Source organism: Arachis stenosperma, chromosome 2 (assembly GCF_014773155.1).
Source record: "Arachis stenosperma cultivar V10309 chromosome 2, arast.V10309.gnm1.PFL2, whole genome shotgun sequence".
Lineage (NCBI taxonomy): Eukaryota > Viridiplantae > Streptophyta > Magnoliopsida > Fabales > Fabaceae > Arachis > Arachis stenosperma.
Window position 1 is genome coordinate 5,442,717 of NC_080378.1, and position 25,651 is coordinate 5,468,367.

The window sequence follows — 25,651 nt, forward strand, 5'->3', positions numbered from 1 at the left end:
CGGGTCACCGGTTTTCATCAAAACCCGCCGGTTGAACTGGGTTCCACCGGATCTATTGCAAAGCCGGTTCAACGTATGGCTCGGCCCAAGAGTGTCAAGCACTTCCAAGTTCTGCAATCTCCAAACTGCGCCACCATTGACTTGTTAGTAAACTTCACCTCGATGCTGCGGAAGATAATAACCGCTCAGACTGCCAACTTGAAATGAAATTATCCTGCTTGCCATTCTGATGGATCATCATCTAGCTTTTCAGTTGATTGATGTCAATCTTGATTTGTGAAATTGTTTGATTTGGATGATGTAGGTTACTCTAATCTAATCTTGTTCAATCCTTCATACCTCAATTTCTTGATTAGAAGATGAAAACCTGCCATGTTCAAACTGGTCCTTGTGATGTCACTAAACAATTTCTTTCAGGGTATTGTGAGGCTCAAACCCTGCTTCAAGATTACGGATGGAAATATTGTGGCCAACTTTAGAGGCAGTAACGTTGGCATTGGAGGAGACAAATTCACTGAGACCACCACAGTAAGATTACCATTGAGAAAAGCTAAACATGTTTAGGAATTAACTTTTTATTTTCTTTTTTAAGTTGGATGTTGGAATTTTGTTCGTTGATGCTAGAACCCTGTTTGTGAATATAGTTTCCTCTTAATTTTGTTTGTTGATGTGTGAATATATTCGTTCTTATTCCTCCCCAATTTGTATGCCTCTGATCTCGGAGCCATTGTTAGCTTTTGTTGCATATTGGTAGATAGGCTATAGTTATGTTTTCTCCTCCATGATATCTCATAAATTATCATCGTGATTGCTCCCGGCATGGAAGGATTTGTATATAGTTCTTTAAAATTGGATAATTTAGTATCATTCTTAACCAGGTTTGCTTGTTTGTTAATTCTTTTTCTTCCAATTTTTCATTTCTTACCTAACCTGGTTGAAGGTTTACATCTCATTTTGTATTGTTGATTGATGACTATTCATGATTAAATGAGTTTAATTCATCTGGTACAGGAATTTCTTTTTTGATGTCTCTTTACTTGATATTCAAATTTAAACAAAGCAATTTGGTTGAATGCATTTTTTTTTTCTTCCATGAAATTGCTTCCGTCATATTCTTCCATCAATCAATTATTAGTTTATTACTTCACATATCTATATCATAGGTATGTATCATTTGCATTTTTTTGTTTTCTTGGGTATCAAAGTTAAGGCATTTTTTACGTAAGTCACGTGATCATTGACATATTTATAAGCTATGAGTGTGTTTGTTCCACTCTTTTATGTTATATCCCTTACCTGTGCACACATTCTACTGATATAAAACATAGTTATCCTAATTTTTTGTTGATTATGCCATCATTAATAACTTCTTTGTTAGTGTTCCCTCCTATTCTGTGGCATTACCAAATAAAATTAAAAAAATTGTGGTTCATTTGTAAATGTTCTTTTCTCTAATCCAATTTTTCACTCAACAGTATCACTTATTATTCTTCCAATCTTCACTTCAAACTCCCATCTATTTTTGAGTTTACTTTTTCAAGTCTTCTTGAAAATGGCAGTTGCCTTTGACATGATCAATAACTTGAATTTTGAGAAAGAAACATAGAGGCTGAAAGTCAGAGTTCTTGGAATTCAGGGAGTGCCTAATCCTACCAGCCAAAGCTATGTGCTCAATATCTTGGTTGTTAAATTCCTTATTCTCCTTTGTATTATATAATGTACTTAATGATGCTTTCCTCATGAAATCTATTGTTTCTCAGGTTCCAAGATTCAGGCGGTTACTCTCAGACCTATGTTAAACAGATTCAGAGATCAATTAGCTAGGAGGGAAGGTTATAAGATGATTTTATATTTTAAAGAAAGATAGGGATATCCCAGCTCCCAAAATGGAGAAGAACAAAAGGAGCGAAAATTTTTTCGCCAAATTTGAGTAACAAATCAAATTTCAATCCTCTTTTATCTCTCCCCCTAAATTTCTCTCTCGTTTACTCGCTTAAATCACTCGTTTTCTAATTTTGAAACTCTTTCCCTTCTCTCTCCTCTTGTTAAAGCGCAAGAAAATCTATCTCAGCTTGCTCGGCAAGGGTTGCATGTCCAACGACACGCAGGTGGAAGATATCTCTGTATTTCGTGCAAGTGAAAGCTTTGATCTTTGGATATGAAGAGTGTTGGTTCAGAAGAAGAGAAGGCAAAAGAGAAACCAGTAGAGGGTAAGAACAAGATGAAGCACAAAATGAAGAGTGTTTCACAGTTGGAGCTTGGAAGTTCTGGACACAACTTATGTGGGTAAGTGGAAGTTTTTTAGCCATTTTTGAACAATTTTGTAGTACCCCTTTTGTTTTGTTGGTCTTTTTCACGATTTTTTTGGGGATTGTGAAGCAAATGTTATGTTGAAATGTGAAACTGTGTGTGGCGTTGTGCAATTCTTTGATTCAGGAAAAGTTTATCTTTCAGATGCATTGCGAGCTGAGTTATTTTGAGTATACTTTGAGTACTGAGTTATTTTGAGCATACTATGGCAAAGATATGTTTCCAATGAAAATTGTGAATCAAATATGTATCTATTTGGAACCACCCCTTTTAGTGTTTCGATAAATTCCAATTCAATTTTTAATTAGTTTTACTGAGCTGATTACTGCTTCACATACTTGAATTTCATGTTTTGTATTGCTCTGTGATACATTCCATTATCACATATAAAAAGTTCTCATCGTTTCATCAAGTTTGTCTATTTATTTATTTAAATTCTATGATTTTGAATTCTTTGTTAGTTTTAACTGATATTGTGTATGTTCTGTTTTCAGGTCTTTTATTTATTTATTTAATTTTGTTCATTGCAAGAGGTCTATTAACTCTTTCAAACGTCTATATTTAGGAGGATAGGTGGGAACATTGTAACTAGCTTCATCCATTCTAATAAATCTCTTTCATCGAATCTTCAATTGTCCTTTATTTATATATTTGGTAATTTATTTGTGTTTTGGCTTCTAAAGGTTCAAGTTGGAGGATAACCTTTGTACAATGTTGACATTAAATTGGATGAAGGTGAGCATCTATTGAAGCCTCTGGATTTTCAAAGTTATTTGATACTTTTGGTTTGAGATTGATTTTGGTTTTAGTTGATTTCTACTTTTTATTTCTCAAGTGGCACTAAAATTTGAGCATAAGATTAGGGAAGGCTATAAGCCTATAACTATGGCCCTTCTTATGAGTGGCAAATTCACTATATATTCCTTTAATATCTTGGTTGTAGATATCCTTCATTACACGTTGCTTATTTTGATGATGTAGAGGAAACAAGCAGAGCTACAGACAATAGACAAAAAAAGGGTCAATAAAGTTTGTTGTCATGTCTGTGTACTACAATTTTCTTTAAAATAGGCATCTCCTTAAAATGGGATTCTGTCCAAAATGATTGTATATTAAAAAATATTAGAAAACACTGACTTTATTATCTTATAATAAAATACATAACAGAAAATGAGTAAAAAGAGAGAATAAAAATGTCAGATAAGAAGAGGTAATCCTGATAATTTTTTATCAAGGATCTAATTCATTAAATTACGATGTTTTCAATAATTTGATTAGTTCAAGTACATAACTAATTTGAGACATTTATTTTGAAATTGATATACCATATAGTTAATGTATATAAAGATGAATTATGTTTGTATCTATAGATTATGTTTTGAGTTGAAATGATATATCAATTTCAGTTCTTGGTTACATCCTCACCTTTAGATAAGCATACATTAGTGAGAATTGTGAGAACTAAGGTGAGTGAGTGCTTCCTTACAATGCTTACTACAACTAATCTTTTCAATATTGCCATAGAGACTGTGATCATTGTCTAGATACAAAAAAAGATCAATAAGATTTATTGAAATGACTGCACCACCATTTTCTGATGTGAACTGTTGACAAAATAAATCTAAATTATTTAGCTTGAGCTTGATACTTTTGGTTTGAGATGGATTTGGGTTTTAGTTGATTTCTGTCTTTTAAGCGGCTCTGTGCTTCCCCCTCAACTGGAGGTTCTATACTTACCCTTAGAAATGAATATTTATACTATCTTCTCATACTGATATAACTGCACCACCACTTTCTTTGAATTAAATACAATTCCTAATTTAAACCATTGACAAAGCTATCATCATATGCACATAATGTTACATTAGTGATGTTAAAGTGGTGTTATACAAAAAATCAAAGGCTTGGTGTTCATTATTTCAAGTTGGAGTCAAAGTGATGTTATACAAGAAGCTTAGTGATGTTTTTCTTTGATTTTGTAATTTCGTCTTCCGTAAAGTTTTGTTTGTTTTTGTTTTTTTATCCTTTTATTTTCACCCTTCTCCAATAAAAGTGCTCTTATTAGTGTATTTTCTATTCTATGATTGACATAAACTTGAAATAATGTGAATTAGAGTTGACTTTATTGTTTTTATTAATTTGCATAAGCTGGGAATTATCTTATGTTTAGTTTTTGATGTGGGAAGTTTTGCTCCATTTACTATTTGCGCTTTGAAATTTAGTGAATTTGGTGTTTCTAGGTTTGAGTATTTTGATATAACTATGAAAGTGTATGAGTTTTAGTTGTAACATCCTTTATGAGGTGTAGATGAGCAACGCAATGTCGCTCCGAAGATATACATTTTGAGAAATGATTTTGGAGAAAAGAATGTATGATTTCTTTTTAATATATTTAGATATAAGTTACCTCTACTTTTTTATTTTAGTTAGGGGTAAGTATTGTTTTGATCCCTAACGTTTAGGGTTAAAATCGAAACCGTCTCCAACGTAATTTTTAATTTAGAATTATCTTTAACGTTTTTTTCGTATTAAAATCGTCCTTTTAATTTTTTACGGACAAAAATAACCTCCAACACCACTAGCACCTTTACCACCACCACCACTTTCCTTACTCCATCACCACCACCTCCTTTACTCCCATTAAATACTAATAATCAGATTCAAGAACACCAACAATAACACATTATTCAAATTCAGAAACAACAACATTAAATACAACAACAAAATCAATCAGAAAAATAATAAATTAAAATCAGAATTGGAAGCAGAATCAGAAGCAAAAGCAAAGCAGAAGCAAAAACAGATGCAGAAGCAGAAAAAAAAAAACAGATGCATTCGGCAACCCCGGTAGATTGGCGATAGTAAGAACCCAGCTCAGCCTCGGATCCCTCTCTCTCCTTCGCGCGCCGCCCTCCTTGCGCCGAGCTCCCCTTCCCGGCGACGCACTTCACGGCGGCAGAAGTATGTATGAACGGCGGCGATGTCTTCCTCTGTTCGCGATTCTGGCGGCGACTCGTGGGCAGACCGGCGACGATGCAGGTGTCGCGATGGTGGCAGCGGTTATGGCACCGGTCTCCTCCCCTCGATCGGCGCTCTCTCTATCTCTCTTTCTCGGATCTCCTCTCTCGTTGGCTCGTGCTCGGTGGCGAAGGACCCAAAGGTGGCGGCGACGGCACTGGGATTTACGACGATGGCACTGGGATGCTGGGGCTCCCCCCTTCCCCTTCCCCCTTTTCCTCTCCCCCCACGTCCTTTCCCTTTTCCTTTCTCCCTCTCCCCCTCGCGTCCTTTTCTTTTTCTTAATTTTATAAATTTGTTATTAGGATAGGGATAATTTAGTAATAAAATAAAAAATTTTATTAAAAAAGACGATTTTAATACGAAAAAACGTTAAGGATGATTCTAAATGAAAACTTACGTTGAGGACGGTTTCGATTCTGACTCTAAATGTTAGGAACCAAAACAATACTTACCCCTTTTATTTACTTAGAATTTAGGTTTCTATTACTCAATATCCATTACTTAGTTAATTGGCAAAGAAAAAGTTTCATGTTTTTAAAATAAGAAAAAAAAATAAAAGATTGGGTTGACAGTTAGAAATATTTGAGTTATTAAAAATTGTATACTTTTAAAGTTCCTTTATTTTTTTTTTTTTTGGACGTGAAAGTTCCTTTATTTGAATTAATACTATTTAGGTGTTGAGCTACATACATTGCTTTGTGTTCTTGCCTTATGGGAGATTTTTGTGTATTTGGTGTTATTAAAAAAATTATTGGATTATTTTAGGAACTATTGTTATCCTGTTAAGAATAGTATTTCTACATCATTAAGCCATAGAAATTGTTTACTCACCACTACTTTTTGGCATAGTATCTTCTAGGCATGACAAGTTTAACTTTATTACTAACATCTTTTGTTCCTTTAACAATGAATATTGCCAATTGATTGGGTGTGTAAATTTGTCTTAAATTTTATTGCAGATTTCAATCTGAATTTTAGAAACAATGACAGATTGAAGATTTAATTAAACAAATTTTGACATTGTTGCAAAAAAGAAAAAAGAAAAAATATTGTATTGCTTGGTACACTCCCAAAACAAAACCATTTTTGCTTTATATATGTTGTATGTTGTTGTTAACACGATATGATTTGAGCAATGCTAGGTCTTTGATATTTTTTGGGTTTTACTTTTTTTGGAAGGTTGTTGGAACCAATGTCATGGTATTCAATTGGTTGAATCTTTTTGGGTTGTAATTGATAACAAAGAAATTGGAGTTGTCTGTAAATATTGTATTTCCTAAAAATTTGTTGGTTGGTGCAGCAGACTTTATAATGCTTGGTTTAGAGGATATGGTATAACATTTTTACTCCTTGAGATACATTGCTAAATGTCCTATTCCTTAACTATTTTAAAATTTAGGTTTTAGTGTTACAAGAAAGTACTTTTTTTATCGGATTCAATGTGAATAGAAATATAAAATTCTTAGAACAATAAAACAACTTTGTATCATTTCTTTTTTGTTTTTTTTTTTTTAAAGAGCACCTCAAATGATTTTGATTAATTATTTAATTTTTGTGTCAAATAGAAAATTTCCAATTGAAATATCAGAATATGGTGATTTCAAGAGAAAAATAAGACAATTCTGAGTTTTCTTATGAAGATGGTGCTATTTTAGAATTCACTTTCTAAATTGCATCAACTGCAACTATTAAAATTCTTACATTGGAGGCACCTATTACTATTATTTCACTTACTAAATTGGTATATTGAAATATTAACCTATTTCATACAATTGTATCTTCATGGTTACACTTTTGTCTTCATCTAAAGGGCTACTATTCATTACCCTTTTTTTCTAATTCTATTTTCCTAGCCATGGCAATATCAAAGGCGGTGGAAAGGATGGTTGGCATGTAATGGTCTTTAGTTCTACAATTATGTAATTGATGTAGTGCAAGTAGAGTAATTTCTTTTTTTTTTTTGAACTGTTGGTTATGTAATCTGACTCTGTTAAGCCTGAGACTTCATATTTAATAAAATCAATATGGTTGATGAAATCATTTAAAAAAAAATTACATTATCATTGTTAAATTTCATAATATTTATTAATTTCATGTTTCATTAATATCTATCATGCTAATAAGTGTGTCTTAGTTTTATTTCTGAAATTGTTATAAGTTAGATGACATATTGAAAAAATATATTAGTAAGTTGGTACTACATTAAAACTATTCACCGTCTTTAATTTTTAAAACTTCGTTGCAAGATAAGAATACAATAGTGGAAATGAATTTAGTAAGTTGTGAGTTAAGCTTGCATATGTAACGATTTTAGTTTCTATCTTAATTTTAACCATTTAGCATATAAAACATAATATTTGTTCATCCTATTGAAATCATTGGAGGTGTAATATAATAGGGAATCAATTGTTTTAAGCATAATACTAATTCAATCTCCAGATAGGTCAAAAACATTTTTATTTAATTAACTCTTTGAGACAGATAAATATCAAAGGATTAAATAGAAACTTCTTTTCAAGCAAAAAATTAGGTAAGGTGATAACAAGATTAAGATTAGAGTATTTATCTAAATTGGTCTCCAAGAAATTTTGAAGTGGATATTTTGGTCCTCAACAAAATTTAATTACATAATTAGTCCCCAACTTTTGTAAACGTCCGTCACTTTATTCCTTCTATTAGTTTACTCCGTGAAACCTTAACGGTGGAATCTAACGTGTCATATTAAGGTGTTGAGTAAGTCGTTAAACATCATGTGGGATGAAAGGCAAAATGGTTTCTGGAAAGACAACTACAAAAGTATTTTTGTATGATGCCCTAAATCCTAAAATAACGGCGTGAAAGTCATCATCATCTTCGTGTGCTACTCTGAAAACGTGTAACCATGGCAAGTGGAGGGAATTCGGCAAGCTCTTATCGTCGACGAGTTATTAGAGGTAGTGGAGATGGTAGTGCTAACAGTGCTTCAGGTGGCCCCAAATTTGGAATTGTAAGAGGGGAGAATCCAAGATGCCATTGCGGAGCTTATGCCATTGTTGTGAAGTTTGGAGCAGATAAGAACCCAAGAAGACCTTTCTTTGGATATCCTTATTATAGGATAAGGAACATTTGGGTATGGTATATTTCTTTATGGGTTAACTCCGATTTTGTGCATTTTCTCCTTCAATGTAGGAGAATCTTCCACACCATGAATTTTTTATATGGTTTGATAAAGTTTTTTCCCATGAAATGCAAGGTAGCCAGCATAATGTTGTATTGGAAGAGAGGGTGAAGAAGTTGAAAGATTTGGTAGATGAATTAGAGAAGAAGACTAAAAATGTAAGTAAAAGGAGGGAGTGGAGCAGTCAATGCCAAAGTGTGTTCTTTTTCGTGTTAGGTTTTTTCGTTTGTATTTTTGTAGGAAAGATATAGCTAGGTAGGAAAAGAAGGGAATTAGGTGCTTATAAAGTATGGATATATTGTAATGGAATAATTGATCAAAGTGTAATTGCCAATATTATAGTCTGTTAAAATTGTCTAATGAAATTTTCTTTGCCCAATATTAGAATCATATGCATTCACAAAAATAATGTTCCAAAAACCTGATTTAATACAAATCACAACACTAATAATTATGAAAATAGTCTAATAACCATAATTTCATATAATTGAAATCAAGCATCAAAGTTCTAAATATTTCAACCAAAAATTTACTCGTAGCTAGTTTATATCTGTTGTTAGCATCACAGATACATTCCAAAAGCATATCTTAAAGTTGCATAGATGCACTACATAACCATAATCTATTACAAAAGGGTCTCAAAAAACTAAACAACATAACTACAATCAGCGTATCACAGAGCAATATCATTTATTCTTTTGGAGGTTGAGTCCTGGTGTAGGCATAAACTTGAATATTCTGGTAGCAGTTTCAGAACTTGTAGCAGCAATTGTTTTCAGAGAGACTCTTGGTATCTAATTCGGATGGAGTGACCTAGGCACTGGAGCAAATGGGGCTGTAGGTGGAGGAGTTAGAGTAGGTGGAGGTGAAGGTCTTGAAGCCGAAACAAGCTTCATAGGAGGTGTTGGGGGCAGTGACTGGAGCTACATATTGTCTCAGAATTTGTTGTTTGGGTCTTGGAGGCCTAAAACTTGTTGCTGATGCAATTTGGTTGGATGAGTTAGTAGTGTGCTCCTAACACAACATGAAGTAACAAGACAAGTAAGTGCATAAATGGCATACAAATTACCGAATATAATCCAATTTAGAAAGGTACCTATGGCTGTGGTTGAGGGGCTGATAGGGTTACTTGTACTTCCTCTTGTGACCTTGCTGCAATGGTGGATCCACTTCCATTACCCTTTTTTTACCTTTATTCTTTGGTGGGGGTTTAGGCCTTGGTGGTCCCTTGCATGTTTTTGTATTGTGGCCAGATTTGCCACATTTTTTATAGGTAACCTTGAATGTTCTTCGTCCCTTTGTTCCATCACGCGTGTCTTCAACAGGGTCTGCCTTCCTTTTTTTCTTCGTGGGGCGGCCTGCAGGCCTCCTAATGATGGGTGGCTCTGGAGATAGTAGTCCAGTCTTCACCCAATACTCTTCTGAGTTGACAGGTTTGATGACATGCGCATAGGTTGCTCTAAATGCATCCATCTTTAGTCAAGGATGCACATATGGTTCTAGCCTATCACACCTCTTTTGAATAGCTGCTAATGCATGAACACATGGTATTCCTACAAAGAATTAAGTAGCATTGACTTTAGTACAGCAGAATACATATCTTAAACTCATGTAAGTCAAACACAACATGTCATTACTACCTGTCAGTTGCAACATATTGCAAGTACAAGTATGCCTTCCAAGATGCACACCAACTTTCTTTGAATGTGTCTGCACCTCAAACACGTTATGATCATTGTCACCAGTCCATTGAGCCGTCCAGAACTTAGTATTCTTCATAAGGTCCTCCAATTTCCTTTGCTGAACTGGTGCCAGTACTCCAGTGTAGGTGTTTAGAATCTTCTTGTGTTTTGCCATTCTTCTCATGAAGTAGCAGCGAAGCTCCTCCAATATGGTGCGAATAGGCTTTCCCCTATAGTGGTTAACTTTGGCGTTCCAGACCTCACTCATGTTGTTGGTCACATTGTCAAGTTTTGGCCAATGACTAAAATAAGATTTGGTCCAGCAAGAGGGTTGAAACTTTGCAAGATATGCCCATGCTTCTTCGTTCATCCTCTTCAGCCTCTGCATATGATGCTAGAATTCTGCATCTGTACTACTCTTTGCACATGCCCACACCATATTTTTTAGCTGTTTGTCCTTGAACCTCCCAATAAAATTCTTCTAAATGTGTCTTACACAATTCATGTGGTGTGCATTCGGCATCACCTCATGCAAAGCAGGCAGTAAACCCTACAGAAAACATCAAAATAAACAAACACATATACAAACTTCTTTAATAAAATCATAGATCAGAAAGGTCCCCAAAAAAGTTAATTATCAGACACATAGGCCCCTAAGTAAATCATTTATCAGACAGATTGGTCCTTGATAATATAATTTGGCAGTCATACAGATCCTTCCATCCACCCAAGACTTTATTAGAACACTATTTTATATTAACTTCACCTCAATTCAATTCAAATATAATGACACCAATTCAAATTTAATTACTACAAGTAATTCAATTCAAATAAAAAATTCAAGAGCATAAGAGACTTGTATAATCAATTCCACTAATTCAAGTGTCACGCATTTCACTACATTTCCTTTGAACGTGTTTCCTATACATAACATAAATTTAGGCACACTAGACATGATATTATTATGTGAAGTGTAACATGCTAATAATATCTGCCAATAATATCACATGAATAGTAACATGCTCTTTATATCACATGAATAGTAACATGCTATTATATCTGCCAATAATATCACAACTGAATATTATATTATGCAACAATAGACATGATATTATTAGGTGAAGTGTAACATGCTCTTTATATATACCAATAATATCACATGAATAGTAACACACTTTTTTGTGTGGCACGCTTTCTCATCCAATAAACATGCAACAATATAAAGAGTAGCATGAGACATGACTATATATACGCAGAAAACAAAGTGGGAAAGTTAATTTACGACCAAATTTCAATATAAGTTGTTTTGTTTCAACTTTGTAAAAACCACTTCCAATTTTGTTTTGTTTCACTGTTAACCACCACATAGGCAATTACATAGAAGTGATTGTTTGCATTTTGAGCTGTAGCAGACAACAGTTGTCCCCAATAATATCCTTTCAAGTGACATCCGTCCAACCCAATTAGTGGTCTGCAACTAGCCTTAAACCCACTTTTACACCCATCCAGACAAATATACAGTTTGCTAAATAATGGCGGTGAACCCAGAATTGTGGGGGACTGGGGGTTGTTTCCAGCAATGCAGTGCTGCCAGGATTGCTTTTGTGAATTTCAGTGAGATAATCTCTCAACTTTCTATACTGAGCCCTCTCATTCCCAACATACCTTTCCCTAGCAACCCTTAAAGCTTTATAAATCATCTTGTCATTGCACACCACATTAAAGTCGATATTAATATGATCAAAAGCTTCGCCATGAGTCAGGTGAGGTTGGGTCAATAACCTCTTCTCTAATTTATCAACCACCCATTTCTGATCAGCCATGTTAAACCCGAATTCCCTAGCATAAGTATGTTTAGGCTCATACGTCTTAATCTGGTAGCACCCTCTAGCACTACTCCAGGCACAATAGATCAGCCAGGGACATTCATTATCATCACTGCTAGGGACAATAGCAATTTCATTCCCTCCAGTTTCATTGGTCATTGTTGCAACTTCTCTAGCCAGAGCATTTGCCTTCAGTGTTCTAGTATCTTTTATTCCTGATCCTCCATTGTTTTCAACATTAGATTCCTTTTGATTTTCTCCAGAGTTATCCGCTTCTGCAGCATCAGTCTCTTTCCTTTGAGCCTTACACTTAGCCTTAAACTTTGCCTTTGCAATCATGGCCTCCTCTTCCCCACTTGCACACTTGCATCTAACTCTTCTATTATCATTTTTAATATAAGAAATCCTCCTTCCTTCAACAATTGTATAGTCCTTTAAGGCATGCTTGAATTGCTCCAATGTGGCAAACTCCATGTTCAATTGGAGTTGAACATCACCAAAATCTACTTCTTCATTGAATTGGGGCCAGTCAAAATCATCTCCCTCATTGTCTAATGATTGAGGTGTATCAAACCCCTCTGACTCAAATCCTAAACCATTAGACTCATCACTAAAGATGTCATCTTCTTTCTCTGCTATACCCTGTCCAACACCAAATTTTGACCCACCAACAGTAGGAGTAAGCCTAGCAGTAGGAGTAGACCCATTAGTAGGAGTAGGCCCAGCAGTTATATTGGGCCCAGATTTGTCATTGGGCCTAGTAGTCTGTTTTGGCCCACCTTTCTTCCTTGCATTATCCCTTTTTTCAACCGCCATCTTCCTTGCATTATCCTTTTTTCCAACAGCTTTCTTCTTACCCTTCTTATCTCTTTTGCCACCTTTGCTCTTTGTTTTCTTCATGAGTCCTTCATCTTCATAGCTATCATAGCTATCATCGGTATCATCCTCAAAGTCTGGAGGTGGGGGTTTATACGCCTCGTCTTCAACACTTTTATAGCTATCATAGCTATCATTGTCAGAAATTGGTTTTCTTGCCTTGTTATGCTCATCAGTATCATCGCTATCCCCAAGAGGGTCCTCAAAATCAACATCTTCCATAATTGGATGATCAAAGAACAGACACAATCCATCCGTCTCTCTGTCCTCCCTCTTTTTGTCACACATCTCTCTAATTTCCTTGTCTCCATATATAGGATGTAGGCGTACTTCATAACTAGGAGCTGTTGGGTCATACCAATACATCTTCTTGTATGCATGGTAGCCAAGCTCTTCAAACATTTTCTTCAAATCAAAATAATTCACTAAATCAAGATCAACGGAGAAAATCTCTTTACATTCCCATTAATGTAAAGAAGTTCACCCTTGTTATCTTTGACAAAACTCCCCCATGTTGAAAGACATGGATAACCCAATCAGTCATCTGCGATCCATAAACATGGAATAAAATGTCAAAACCAAAACACAAACTTATACAGAGCAATTTCATATTAAACAACAACTGCTCAAACTTTGATTTTCTAATTGTGATAACTAAATTAATCAATGTATAAAGTGTATTTACCATAAAATATTGAATCTTTTTAATGTTAAGCTCATATATGCATGCATTACGTCACTTATCAGTAACTGATTTTCATAGTAATGAAGAACTTAAAAACACTTTCTTCAGTAACTAATTTCTACTACCAAAAATAGATACACAAGGTAAACACATTCGAACAATTGCAACGATGATCAACTATGCCATCCACATCATAATAGGGAATAGATATACTAACCTGACTGGTGAAGACCGATAAACAGGCAAAACCTTCTTCTACAATAACTTCGTCTGGTACAAAGCCTTGAGTTAACAATGTCAGCAGAGGTCGTCGGAAGACTAGCGGTTCACGTGGTGGTGGCTTTCTTTGTAAAACCTAGGGGAAGAGAGGGTGTTGGATGTAATTTTATTTTGGGGGAGGAAGACAAAAATAGACCTTTAAAGCCACTCAGCTAACGAAACGACACACACCCTCGTGCCCTACTCCCAAAACGCGACGTTTAGCATCATTCAGAATAGGGACCAATTCGTCTTTATTTAACACGTGGTGCTTAACGGATAACTCATCACCTGAACGTGATACGTTGGACTCCACCGTTAGGATTTCACATAGGAAACTAACAGAAGAACTAAAGTGATGGACGTTTACAAAAGTTGGGGACTAATATAATTAAATTTTGTTGGGGAACCAAAACGTCCATCTCAAAATTTCTTGGGGACCAATTTGGGTAAATACTCTTAAGATTAATTATGTTTGTTATTAATGCATATTATTTAATTCACAATGATTCAATGCTTTTTTATACACGGGTACTATAAAATTGGAGTTTGTTTTATTTAATAACCAAAGTCAATCATAAAGAATTATTTCACTGTCAATATATTTTCTTTACTAATATTGATAAATAATTTTTTTTCAAGTGAGGCAATTGTTTAAGTTATTTATAGTGATTACTTAAAAGACTCACTAATATCAAGCATCTTCAAAGTCAAACAGTATTGACTCCAACTATTAACATTATTGAAGTGAATCATTACATGTTTTCTTTGAACAATAATGACGTGATACCATATATGCTTATATATTTATGGTTTGTAATATTAATTAGCAGGCGTAGAACCATACATATTTAAATTTAATTAAAATATATTATAATAATAACACATAAATGATTGGATATTAACACCGTAAATATTCTCGCTATCAACCTATTTAAGAGACATTTCAAACATTTTCATTTTAAGGACAACAATTGGATATTAACACCACAAATATCTTCACTATCAACCTATTTAAGAGACATTTCCAATATTTTCATTTTAAGGACAACAATGCATGTTTTTTTTATATTATAATTATTTTTTCAGATCATATTTTCTTCGTATAATAGCTATTGGGATTAATCACTGCGATGCACGGGCCAACTGCTAGTACTGGATTAATAAGAGAATACTAGTGGTTTAAGCAAATATTATATTATTGAACGTAATGTATTTTTTTAAATATACATAAATAAAATTTTTTCAATTATATATTTATTAGGTTAAATTACACAGTTAGTCCCTATATTTTCAGTGAAATTGTAAATTGGTCCCTACACTTTAAAAATTTGTAATTGGATCCCTGAAATAAATTAAAATTTGTAATTGGGTCATTACCGTTCAAACTCCGTTTGATTTAACGGAATATTCGACAGCATATTCACCTCTTGAGCATGTGAGTTGCACGTGCAGAAGCTGGAATGAGAAAAGGCTCGTTATTTCTTAGTTCCAAAGTCTATAATGGCCAAAAACCCCACTGAGACCCTTCATTATCCTCGTGCTTCATCTCCAGTAGAATATGTCTCTGCTCATGCTTCCCTTCCATCATTGGAATTGATCGTCGAGTGTGGTTCGGACTGTGTGGAGTTGCTTTCTAGTTGACATTGTTGGCAGCTGAAGAGTTATATGTGCAAGAAAGCAACACTAAAATAGGTAAGAGTTCCTAACCCCCAGTCCGTTCACAGGTGTGAGTTGAATGTTATAGTTTGATTCCGTTTTTTATTTTTATTTTTTCAGTGGAGGTTAGAGTATCTACTGTAGTTAGGATTTTTCTGATAAATCTTTTTTTTTGTAGTGATGGGAGATTCTGTGATTACCCTTGATCTCCACCATGGTGGTCAGATGGTTAGCAGAAAAAGAGAGAAAGAATACCTTGGTGGAATGATAGTGGAAGGGTTGCAGTTTGAGTTAGATGAGTGGTCGTTACAAGAAATTGTTGCAGTGCTGAAAGAAATTGGATACACAGGCAATGCTAAAATTTGGTGGAACGAATCTGGAGTTGCATTGAAGGATGGTCTTAGGGAGTTGAAGCCTGATGGAGATGCAATGAGAATGTGTAAGTTTGTAGTGGAACAAGAGACTAAACACTGCCATGTGTATGCGGTTAGTGGATGTAGACAAAGAAATGGGGTTGAGATAACCTCGAATGATGAGGACTATATACCCTCTGATGGTGAGTACAATGGTAATGATTTAGTTGAAGTAGAAGTGGTAAGTCAATCAGAGTCTTTAAGTGAAGATAACAGATTTGATGACAGTGCTGACGATGGTGATCATGAGAATCATTTTGGCTTTAATGTTGAAGAAGAAAACCAACAAGGTCAGCATCCAAATGCCTTCGGAGGTAACAGTGGCTCATTAGGAACAAATGATAATAATATTGATGTGAGAGTTGGTGTGGAAAATAACATAGGAGGGGTGACTGAAGATGGAGCAGAAATTGATGTTGGAGATATTTCTTCAGGTTATGATACAGAGTCATTGGACAGCTATGATGGAGATTCTGATGAGCCCGTAAGAAGAAAGAGGTATCCTAAATAATGAAGCTGACATGAGTGTTGATTATGAGTTTCGGCTGGGGACTGAGTTTAAAGAGGCTATTAAGGAACATGTATTGTTGAATGGGAGGGACATTAGATATGTCAAGAACGATCAGGTTAGATGCAGAGTCAAATGCAAGGGTTTAGGCGGAGAGTGTCTATGGATGGCATTTGCAAGTAAAGTAGAAAAATCTGGCTGTGTTAGGTTGAAGACATTGAAGAGCAAGCACACTTGTGGGAGGAACTACAGTGGCCGTCTTACATCCAGCAATTGGATTGCTAAGAAAATCACGAATAACTTAAGTAGAGGAGAAGATATGAAGCTGGGGACTGTAATTCAAACAATTCAAGATAAATACATGGCAAATATATCTGTGTGGAAGGCTTACTAGGCAAGAAGAAAGGCAAGGAAAGTTGTGCATGGGAAGGTAGTGCAGCAATATGGGAGGATCAGAGACTACTGTGCAGAGGTATTGAGAGCAAACCCTGGATCGACATTGAAGCTGAAGTTGGATAGACCCTGTCCAACAATCCAACCAAGATTTGTACGAATGTACATGTGTCTCGATGCTGTGAAGAAAGGGTTCCTGGCTGTTTGTAGGCCTATTATAGGACTGGATGGTTGCCATCTGAAGGGTGATCATGGACAACAATTGTTGGTTGCTGTGGGCAGAGATCTTAATGATAACTACTTTTCCCTAACAGTTGCAATAGTAGAGGCAGAGACTAAGGATTCATGGGCCTGATTTTTGGAGTTGCTACTTCAGGACATTGGAGACTTCACAAATAAGAAATGGGTCTTTATGTCAGACCAACAAAAGGCAAGATATTAATTTTAGTTTTCTATGAACTTAATTTTATAATTTTCTATGAATTTCATTCTTACTTCAGCTGACCATTGATCACTTGGCAGGGGCTGCTTCAAGTATTTCATGAAATGCTTCCGGGAGTGGAGCATCGGTTTTGCCTTCGACATCTCTATGCCAACTGTAAGAAGGCTTTTGGTGGGGGTACAGTTTTAAGGGACTTGATACTTTCTACTGCTAAAGCAACTTATGTGGAGGAGTGGAATAGAAAGATGGATCGTTTGAAAGAGGTAAATAGAGAGTGTTATGATAAGTTGGCAGTCCTGGATCTAAAGGTATGGACTAAATCTCACTTCACTCCATATGCCAAGAGTGATATGCTAATGAACAACATATTTGAGACTTTTAATGGATGAATTTTGGAAGCTCGCGACAAGCCCATTTTGACCATGTTTGAGGGGATTAGATGTTATTGGATGGGGAGGTTTGCTGAGAAGAAGAAAAAGGGAGCTAAGTTCATGGGAAAAATAATGTCCAAGCCTAGAAAGAGGTTAGACATCATATGTAGAAGGTCCATAGAATGGCAACCTAGGTGGGTTGGGAATTTAAAGTATGAGGTTTCACATAAAAATAGGATGATTTAAGAGAGGTTTGTTGTAGATTTGCTAGCCGGTTCATGTAGTTGTAGGTTTTGGGGACTGGCTGGCATGCCTTGTCAGCATGCTTGTTCTGCAATCTTCATGAAAGGAGACAACCCTAAGGACTACTACAGTAACTATTACACACCAGCAGCATATCTGACATGCTATGGGACAACACTCAATCCAATTAATGGTGAAAATATGTGGCCAAAGATCGAATTTGACTAGGGGTGAAAAAAGGTCAGGCGGCCTGCCAGTAGCTTGGCTTGGGCTGTTATAAAATAGGTACAGGCCCAGTCTCTTTTAAAACCCTTAATACATTAATAGGTCAGGCCCAGGCTCACTAATTAGCCTTATAGGCCTGTCAGGCCTGCTTGGACCTGTTAAAATATAATTAAATATATAAATAATTATTTATTATTAATAAAATTATGAGATATTTTAAATTTATTATATTTTATTATAAATATTTTTGTATATTTTAAATATGTTAAAAGTTTAAAAATTTTTTTAAATATTAAATATATGACATATTACATATAACTATTTTTATTAAAAAATAATTTTTTTAAATAATATTTTTATTTTTGTAAAAAAAAAAATTATCAGGCCTTTTAACAGGCTTCATGCCAGGCCAAGCTGAATAACAGGTCAGGCCTAGTACTTTATAAAGAGCCTATAACAAGGCTGCAGGCCAAGCTCAGGCCAATCAACTGTATGACAGGCCGGCCTGTTAAGAGCAAAGCCTGTCCTGACCGGTTTTCACCCCTAAACTTGACACAATTAGACCTCCAATTTTTAGGGTCAAGCCTGGAAGACCTAGGAGAATAAGGATTACAGAGCACGATGAGGATAGATCACAAACAAAACTGAGGAGGAGTGGAACTTCAGTTACCTGCAGCAACTATGGCCAATATGGACACAATAGGAGACATTGTCCCAATCCAGACATCACAGGTATCTGCCTTTAAATCTTGGTTTTCTCATAGTTTGGTAGTTTTGTACTCTATCACTTAGCCTGTGTGTTTTTGTTTTCAGGAAATAACCCTGGATCTGAAATTGTTGCTTCTCAGGGTAGTGCTCCTGCACCTGCTCCTCATGGTAGTGCCCTTGCTCCTACTCTTGCTGAAACTTCCACTACTAGATCTGCCACTATTAGCCAAAGAGGAAGGAGAAGGGGAAGGGGACGTGGCAGAGGAGGATCCAGACCTAGAAAGGCTAGATCTGCTACTCCTGCTGCTGCTGTTTCTCAGCCTGCACTTACACCACCTACATCAGCTACAACTGTTCCACCACTAGTGACTACACCAGCTCCACCAGTGACTGCACCAGCTCCACCACTGCCTCCACCAGATCCAAGAAGTTCCACAGCTCCACCACTGCCTCTTCCAGCAGATCCACCACAACCTGCACCAGCTCCAACAAGGTCCACAGCTCCACCACTGCCGAAGACAATTTTTTTGTGTAAGGCGCAGTGGAAGACTTAAGATAGGTGTGAGAAAGGCAAAGGCTGGACCAAGTGAAACCGTAGATCTCACAGTAGATTAGATTTTTTAAATAATTATGACTTAGTAATATTAGTTTTTTTGCTGTGGCTGTGAACTTTATTATATCCTATGTCTATGTACTGTCAGTGGCTTATGAACCACTTTTGTCAAACACTATTTAAGATGCTTGTTTTGTTTTGTTGCTTTTGTTATATTGGGCATGTGGCTTGCTGTTTTAGAGGGACCACTTTTACTATTATTTAATATGAATGTTAACTACTTTATTCTGTATTTTGTCTATTAGAGCTTTCTGCAAAGGGATGAAATGAATGCAAATAATTTTTCAGAATCACTTGTCATTGATAAATAAAGATGATTACATTCAGCACTAAACACTATTCAAATACACTACAGATACACTTTTTCTCCTAACTCATCAAAGTTAGTTAAACCAATACACCGCAAATATTACTACCAACACACAATTCAATATCATCTTCTGCAATTGTTTCTGCTTCTTCATGTCACTCTCCACTCTGCCAATTGTTGTTGGAGCAATGTAAAATCAGAATGCAATCTTCCTACACTTGCTTCCATGCGTCCTATCTCTATATTTAATCTATCTATCTTTCTTTCTTGTGCCTTTACTAGTGCAACATTCATAGATTCATCCAACCTTACAAAATCTCCACCATGTTTTAAACATTCCTCCGTTTGATTTCTGTATTAGGTGCATTGAGATTGAGCCCCAGCCATGTCTTCTTCATCAATCCATTCAAAAAACTTGCATCTTCTACTGGGACAGGATATAAATCTCCTATTTGAGTTCATCACAGTACTGGAGATTCGAAGTGTCAGCAGATCTCCACAAAAGCAGTGAGTCCTTCTCCCCTTTCCCATCACCTCTTTATCTCTATCAATCCACTCAAAAAAATTACACTTTTGGTAATTTACAACAAGCAACAAATCTCCTACTTGGGTTGTTCATAGACAACGACGAGAGCACCACCATCTCCTCCCCACAGAAGCATCGATGTCTTCTCTTTTTCATACTCCTGGATGTTGAGCTTCCTTCGAACAACTGGTTTGGGTCCATCACAGCTCGAAAAAATCCTTCAACCCTAACAAAGGGACACAAATACTAGAGGAACGTTATGAGAGATCGTTATCTTCTCTTTCAAAGTGACTCTTTAGAACGTTATGAGAGATAAGGGCATTCTGGTAAAATAATATTTAACGTTTCCATTCACGCTAAACATTAGTGGGGACCCAATTACAAATTTTAATTTACTTCAGAGATCCAATTACAAACTTTTAAAGTGTAGGAACCTATTTGCAATTTCAATGAAAATAGAGACTAACTGTGTAATTTAACCTATTTATTAATATTCATCCGATTTTGGTAAAATTTAATATAGAAAATCTTTATTATATGTTGTAATCAATAATTTGATAGATAAAATATATATCTTAAGTATTTCAATTACAATTCCTGGAATAGTAAGCATCATATACATTTTTGGTACTTTAAGAAAGGTTTAATTACCCTGTTGGTCCCTATAGTTTTGCGAAAATTTTAATTAGGTCCCTATACTTTTTTTCCTTTTAATTGGGTCCTTGCACCAAATTTTTTTTTCAATTATGTCCCTATTAGCAATAATTGACTTAATTTTATAGAGACCCAACTAAAAAAAAATTGGTGCAGAGTCCCAAAAAAAAATTGGTACAAGAACTCAATTAAAAGGAAAAAAAGTATAAGGACCTAATTGAAAATTTCACAAAACTATAGACCAACAGAATAATTAAACCTTTAAGAAATACTACTAAAAAAAACCATGAAATCTCGAGGTCCTGGAATTAGTAAAACCCAACAACTTGAAATGAAAAAAGGCAGCTTATCCAATAATCAAATATATGCATTCATAATAATTCATATAGCCACAATTGGCATGGACTTACAACAAAGCTATTTTGCAAAGCCAAACCAAATCAAACTAAACTGTGGCGAGTACCCTTTTACTACACAATGTATCATTCCATTAGTTACTCTAACAACCAGAAAGTTAAAAAAAATAAGGTGCCACTCGCCTGCTTCTTTACCACAGAAAACCGGGACCTAGCCTAAGTCCTTGACCTTCGAGCTGGTGAACGGCTGTAGATACCCAAAAAAAAGAAGCAGCTGCTTGAGCTATAAAATAAAATTAAATCATGCAATGGCCAGTGATAAATATAGCATTCACGGATATTATACCTGCGGTATCTGCCATAATCAGGACTCCTGTGCCTGCCATAATCTGGGCTCCTCTGCCTGCCGTAATCGGGACTCCTACGCCTGTCTGGTCCATTATATCTATCATACACAGGGCTGTGTGGATGACCGTAGTCAGGACTTGGCCGCCTGCGATAGGCCGGACTCGGTGATCGGTCATAACCACCCCGTCTCGGACTGTCATACTTGTCACCCCTATCACCATCATCCCTCAGTGCATACTCCACAGACACCACCCTGTCCAGTATCTTACTGCAAACAAAATGAGACCAGAAATTCATTATTTATACATAGCATTAGCACAAGAAACCAGCAAATTCTTACCAATAGATATCGCAGTATCACAATTCACAACACTGACCTCATATTCGTACACTCAAGAGCTTTCGTAGCATCTTCTTGTGTTTCAAACTGCACAAATGCAAAGTTCCTACGAATTCGAACATGAAGAACCTTCCCATAAGGTTCAAAGTGCTTTTCTATATCCCGAACTCTAGTACGAATTGGGTCAAAGTTGATCACAAATAGGGTTTTTGTCGGCTTCTGGTTTGCCCTTGAGCCATCACGATGACGCCCACGTTCACCCTGTAATGGTAAAACAAACAGACAACACAGATTACATAGGAGTTAGGACATTGTTTGTCTGACAAAATGACAATCTCATCAAGAAGTAAATACAACAGAACATGCTAAAAAAAAATAGCACCATACCCTAGCCCATTCAACAGAGAGCCTTCGCTTTTCATAGCCAAATGGAAAATTGTCAAGTGCACGAATTGCTTCTTCAGCATCACGCTCATCCTCATAATAGACAAAAGCAAAACCTGCAACGGAACTAGTATTAGAGACATAAATAATGATGAAATGCTTCAAGCATGTTATCCCTCACCAGAAGTACATCAGCCAAATCAGGAAATCATTTTTCCCTGTCAGGAACAAAGGAATACAACACCTGAAAATATGAGTGGGGCTCTGATGGACAAGAAGCTGTAGAGAGGCGTGGAATGATGGACAAAATCATGATTGCAATTATAAGATTTAAATCCAAAATTCAGATCTGATATTGTGACTGCCAAGCATGCTTCTCCATTCAGACAGCACAAGTGAATTCTGAAATAGTACATTGATCCCCTATATGCATTGAAGCTAGGCATGGCTTAATAAATTGATTGATTGATTGATTGATGGTTCCCCTATGAACATTCTGATGGATGTCAAATGTTGGGTGATGAGGTAAGTGAGTGTTGAATAATCAGGTATGAAAATGCAGAGAGCAAGCAAGCAAGAAGGTTCGCTTCCAAAAAGGAAAATTGCAGAGGTTGGCGAGCCAAAAGATAGAACCTCAACGTATTTTTCCTTAGAGAAAGTTCCTGCGTCAAAACAAACACTTAAAAATCCAGAGGATTTCCCTAAAGACATTGCACAATTTTGGTGATTTTTCATATATTTTCCAACCGGTTATCCGAACTAGGCAATTCAAGCCACAAAAACTACCCATATGTCCGCGCCACATCCAAAATATTGCCGTCGCAATATCTTAGGTTTCAGTGGCCTGTTTAGTGTTTAGATCAAACATCAATCATATTTTTACAAAATGTGGTTTCTTGTGAGTGACAAACCCACTTCACAGCTCACTAATGAAAGTTACTATTAAAAAATCTTCATCATTCACATTCCCTAGTAGACACAAGCAACTACCACCGATGAAATTGATCATTCAGAATGCCGCATTAAAAGATATACAAATAAATGAAAAATTGCATTTGAGCTAAACAAAATCGCAATTTGAAAGACACTAGAGCTAATACATTCGAAAATTTGAAACGTGCACTTGAGCCATTCATAACCAAATAACAAATCGACAAACCTTTTTAGCACATTACAGAATTAATAAAAAAAATTTACCAGATTTCATGTCAACGCGGTCAATTCTTCCATACCTTGAGAACAATCGCTCCAGCTCCGATTGTCGTGTATCATACTCCAAATTCCCAGCAAAAACAGGCCTCATCTTCTTCTCTTAACCTTCATCAAACAGAAGAACTCAAAATCAACCCAAAAATTAACTAACAAAAAAAAAAAGAGAAAACCTAGAAACAGATAAACCAAAGAACAGAGAAATATCCAAATTTCCCGAAACTTAAGAACCCTCATCGCCTAGATTTTTACCTCTGCAATATTTACACAAACCCTAAAATGTGAAGGGAGGAGGAAGAGGTCGGAGGAGAAAAAAGCGTACCCGAAAATGGGGAAAAGCTTGGAATTTTTTGTGTGCGCCTTTTTCAGCTTAGTTTGGAATAAACCAATTATCCCAACGGCCAAGACTACGATGGTAAAATTGAAGTTCTGTGAGGTTTTGATTTTACTTAAAAACCTAAATTCCAAAATTCAGGAAACCCTAAAATTCTTCTACCGTTTGGCCCAATTTGAGCCCAAAGGATATGTTTACTCTTTAGATGGGCTCTCCCACTTAAGTTTTCAATTAAACAAAAACAAAAGTTCTCAATATTTTTTAAAATTTAATTTTAATATGTTTACTCTTGAAAATAGTTACATAATTTGACAAGTTTAACTAAACGATGAATTTTTATTATTAACTTCACATAAAGATATTGCATGTGAGTTTCTATCTTTAATATATTTACATTAAACACATTCAACGTGTATTCAAAAATAAGATAACGATCTGAAACTATTTTTACCTCTTAATTATCTTTTAAAATTATATGAAGTAGACCTCCTTCCACAAAAATAAGATAACTTAACAAAGCCTATAAAAGGGAGTTTTATTACTCCTTCAGGTATAATTATTTTACTCTATACACTTACTTTCAATCATCTCTAGTTCTCTAATTTGGACCTTGAAATGCATTTATAGGTATTTCCCTCTAAAGATCCATCTTTTCGAACCAACAAGTATCTCATTCATCTTTATCTAAATAAGCATTTTTTGAATTTTCAAGTATCGTCTTGAACAAATTTTAATATAAAATGTAGTCATTACAAATGAAAATTATTTTTAGGATCAAAATATGTTCGTTAGTCGGCTTCTGAACAGGTCGGGTGGACAGAAGATGCAAAGGTGGATAGATGAGGGTGTCTTAGTCCTGGATGCGCTGATCGAGGGTTTGCCGAGCTGGCGAGCACTTGAGTTGGTGAACGGACGAGGGGGGGTGCCACCTGCAAAGACACTCCGACGCTCAAGTCAGAAATCGTACAAGCAGGGGGAGTGATGTAGAAAGTGACGTACCTCGAGGGAAGAGCCAATCTTCCCCTTATATACATGTCAGTAGTGGGCCCCTTACGTGACAGGCCCATATTCCCAAGGACGCTGTCCTGCAGCACGTGTGCGGTCCGTACAGGAAGTGTGTCCGGGTCGGGTGTTACATGGGTCGGGTCGGCCCAAAGCTGGTTCTGGGCCGGGCCGTAACAGTGCCCCCACGCGCCAATGGTGGTCGTGGGAGCTACCAATGGCGTGTCGTCTCGTATCTCGTCTAGTCGGTTGCTCGTGGGGAGGACGTGCCCCCAAGGCGCGTCTCTTGGTTGTTCAAACAACCGTTTCATCGCCTCGTTTCCTGCGCCGGGCATTGAATGCTCATAATGGGGTGAAAAACCCCGTTTGAAAAGACCATTTTGCCCCCAGGCGTTTCGCGCTCTGGAGGCAGCTTTTAAACGAGCGGTTTTGGTATTTCTTCATTTTATGTACTTTTTCCGCACCCTCTATTCTCCCTTCTCCCTCCTTGCTACAAGGCTTTGCTGTGGTGCCTCCGTTCGGGTTTCTTGCATTTTACCAGATTCAACCCCATCTTCCTCTCACCAATTCAGGTAATTTTTTCTGATCATCCTCCCTTTTATGCATTACTTCTGCATGCTTGTTATTTGGTTCTTTTGATGTTACTGCATAGCCTTAGTTGCGAGTAGACGTGTTAGGGGAGAAAGTACCATTCTAGGGTAGGCTTTTTCTCGTTCCTTTAGTCTTTTAGTCTTGTTTGTCGTTAGTCGGGAAGTCGTGGGGGTGGTGTTTGTTTTCGGCCTGAGTAACCGATCTCTT

General features: G+C 36.2%; 1 protein-coding gene and 1 long non-coding RNA gene across 12 annotated transcripts; one reads left to right on the forward strand and one right to left on the reverse strand.

Moving 5' to 3' along the window:
• The first annotated feature begins 12 nt into the window (after positions 1 to 12).
• Positions 13 to 4,359, forward strand: LOC130961448 (uncharacterized). 7 transcript variants are annotated; one of them, XR_009079550.1, is made up of 6 exons: positions 13 to 300; positions 418 to 528; positions 1,560 to 1,681; positions 1,761 to 2,286; positions 2,805 to 2,883; positions 2,994 to 4,359. It is a non-coding gene; the product is annotated as an uncharacterized LOC130961448 (long non-coding RNA). The 7 variants fall into 7 exon arrangements; XR_009079548.1 differs by having other exon boundaries at positions 14 to 300; positions 1,560 to 2,286; positions 2,994 to 3,045; positions 3,254 to 4,359; XR_009079546.1 differs by having other exon boundaries at positions 22 to 300; positions 1,560 to 1,930; positions 2,052 to 2,286.
• Positions 4,360 to 19,690: 15,331 nt separating this feature from the next.
• LOC130961444 (serine/arginine-rich splicing factor RS31-like) lies at positions 19,691 to 23,939 on the reverse strand. Of its 5 annotated transcripts, none has more exons than XM_057887339.1 (7): positions 23,840 to 23,933; positions 23,541 to 23,625; positions 22,553 to 22,970; positions 22,312 to 22,424; positions 21,962 to 22,185; positions 21,583 to 21,852; positions 19,691 to 21,483 (listed from the first exon to the last, which is right to left on the reverse strand). In XM_057887339.1, exons 3-7 carry the CDS (start codon positions 22,752 to 22,754, stop codon positions 21,453 to 21,455), a joined length of 840 nt encoding a protein of 279 aa, XP_057743322.1. In that variant the 5' UTR covers positions 22,755 to 22,970; positions 23,541 to 23,625; positions 23,840 to 23,933; the 3' UTR covers positions 19,691 to 21,452. The 5 variants fall into 5 exon arrangements, with proteins under 5 accessions (XP_057743322.1, XP_057743323.1, XP_057743326.1 ...); XM_057887340.1 differs by having other exon boundaries at positions 23,770 to 23,904; XM_057887343.1 differs by lacking the exon at positions 22,553 to 22,970 and having other exon boundaries at positions 23,506 to 23,625; positions 23,840 to 23,939.
• Between the last annotated feature and the right edge of the window lie 1,712 nt (positions 23,940 to 25,651).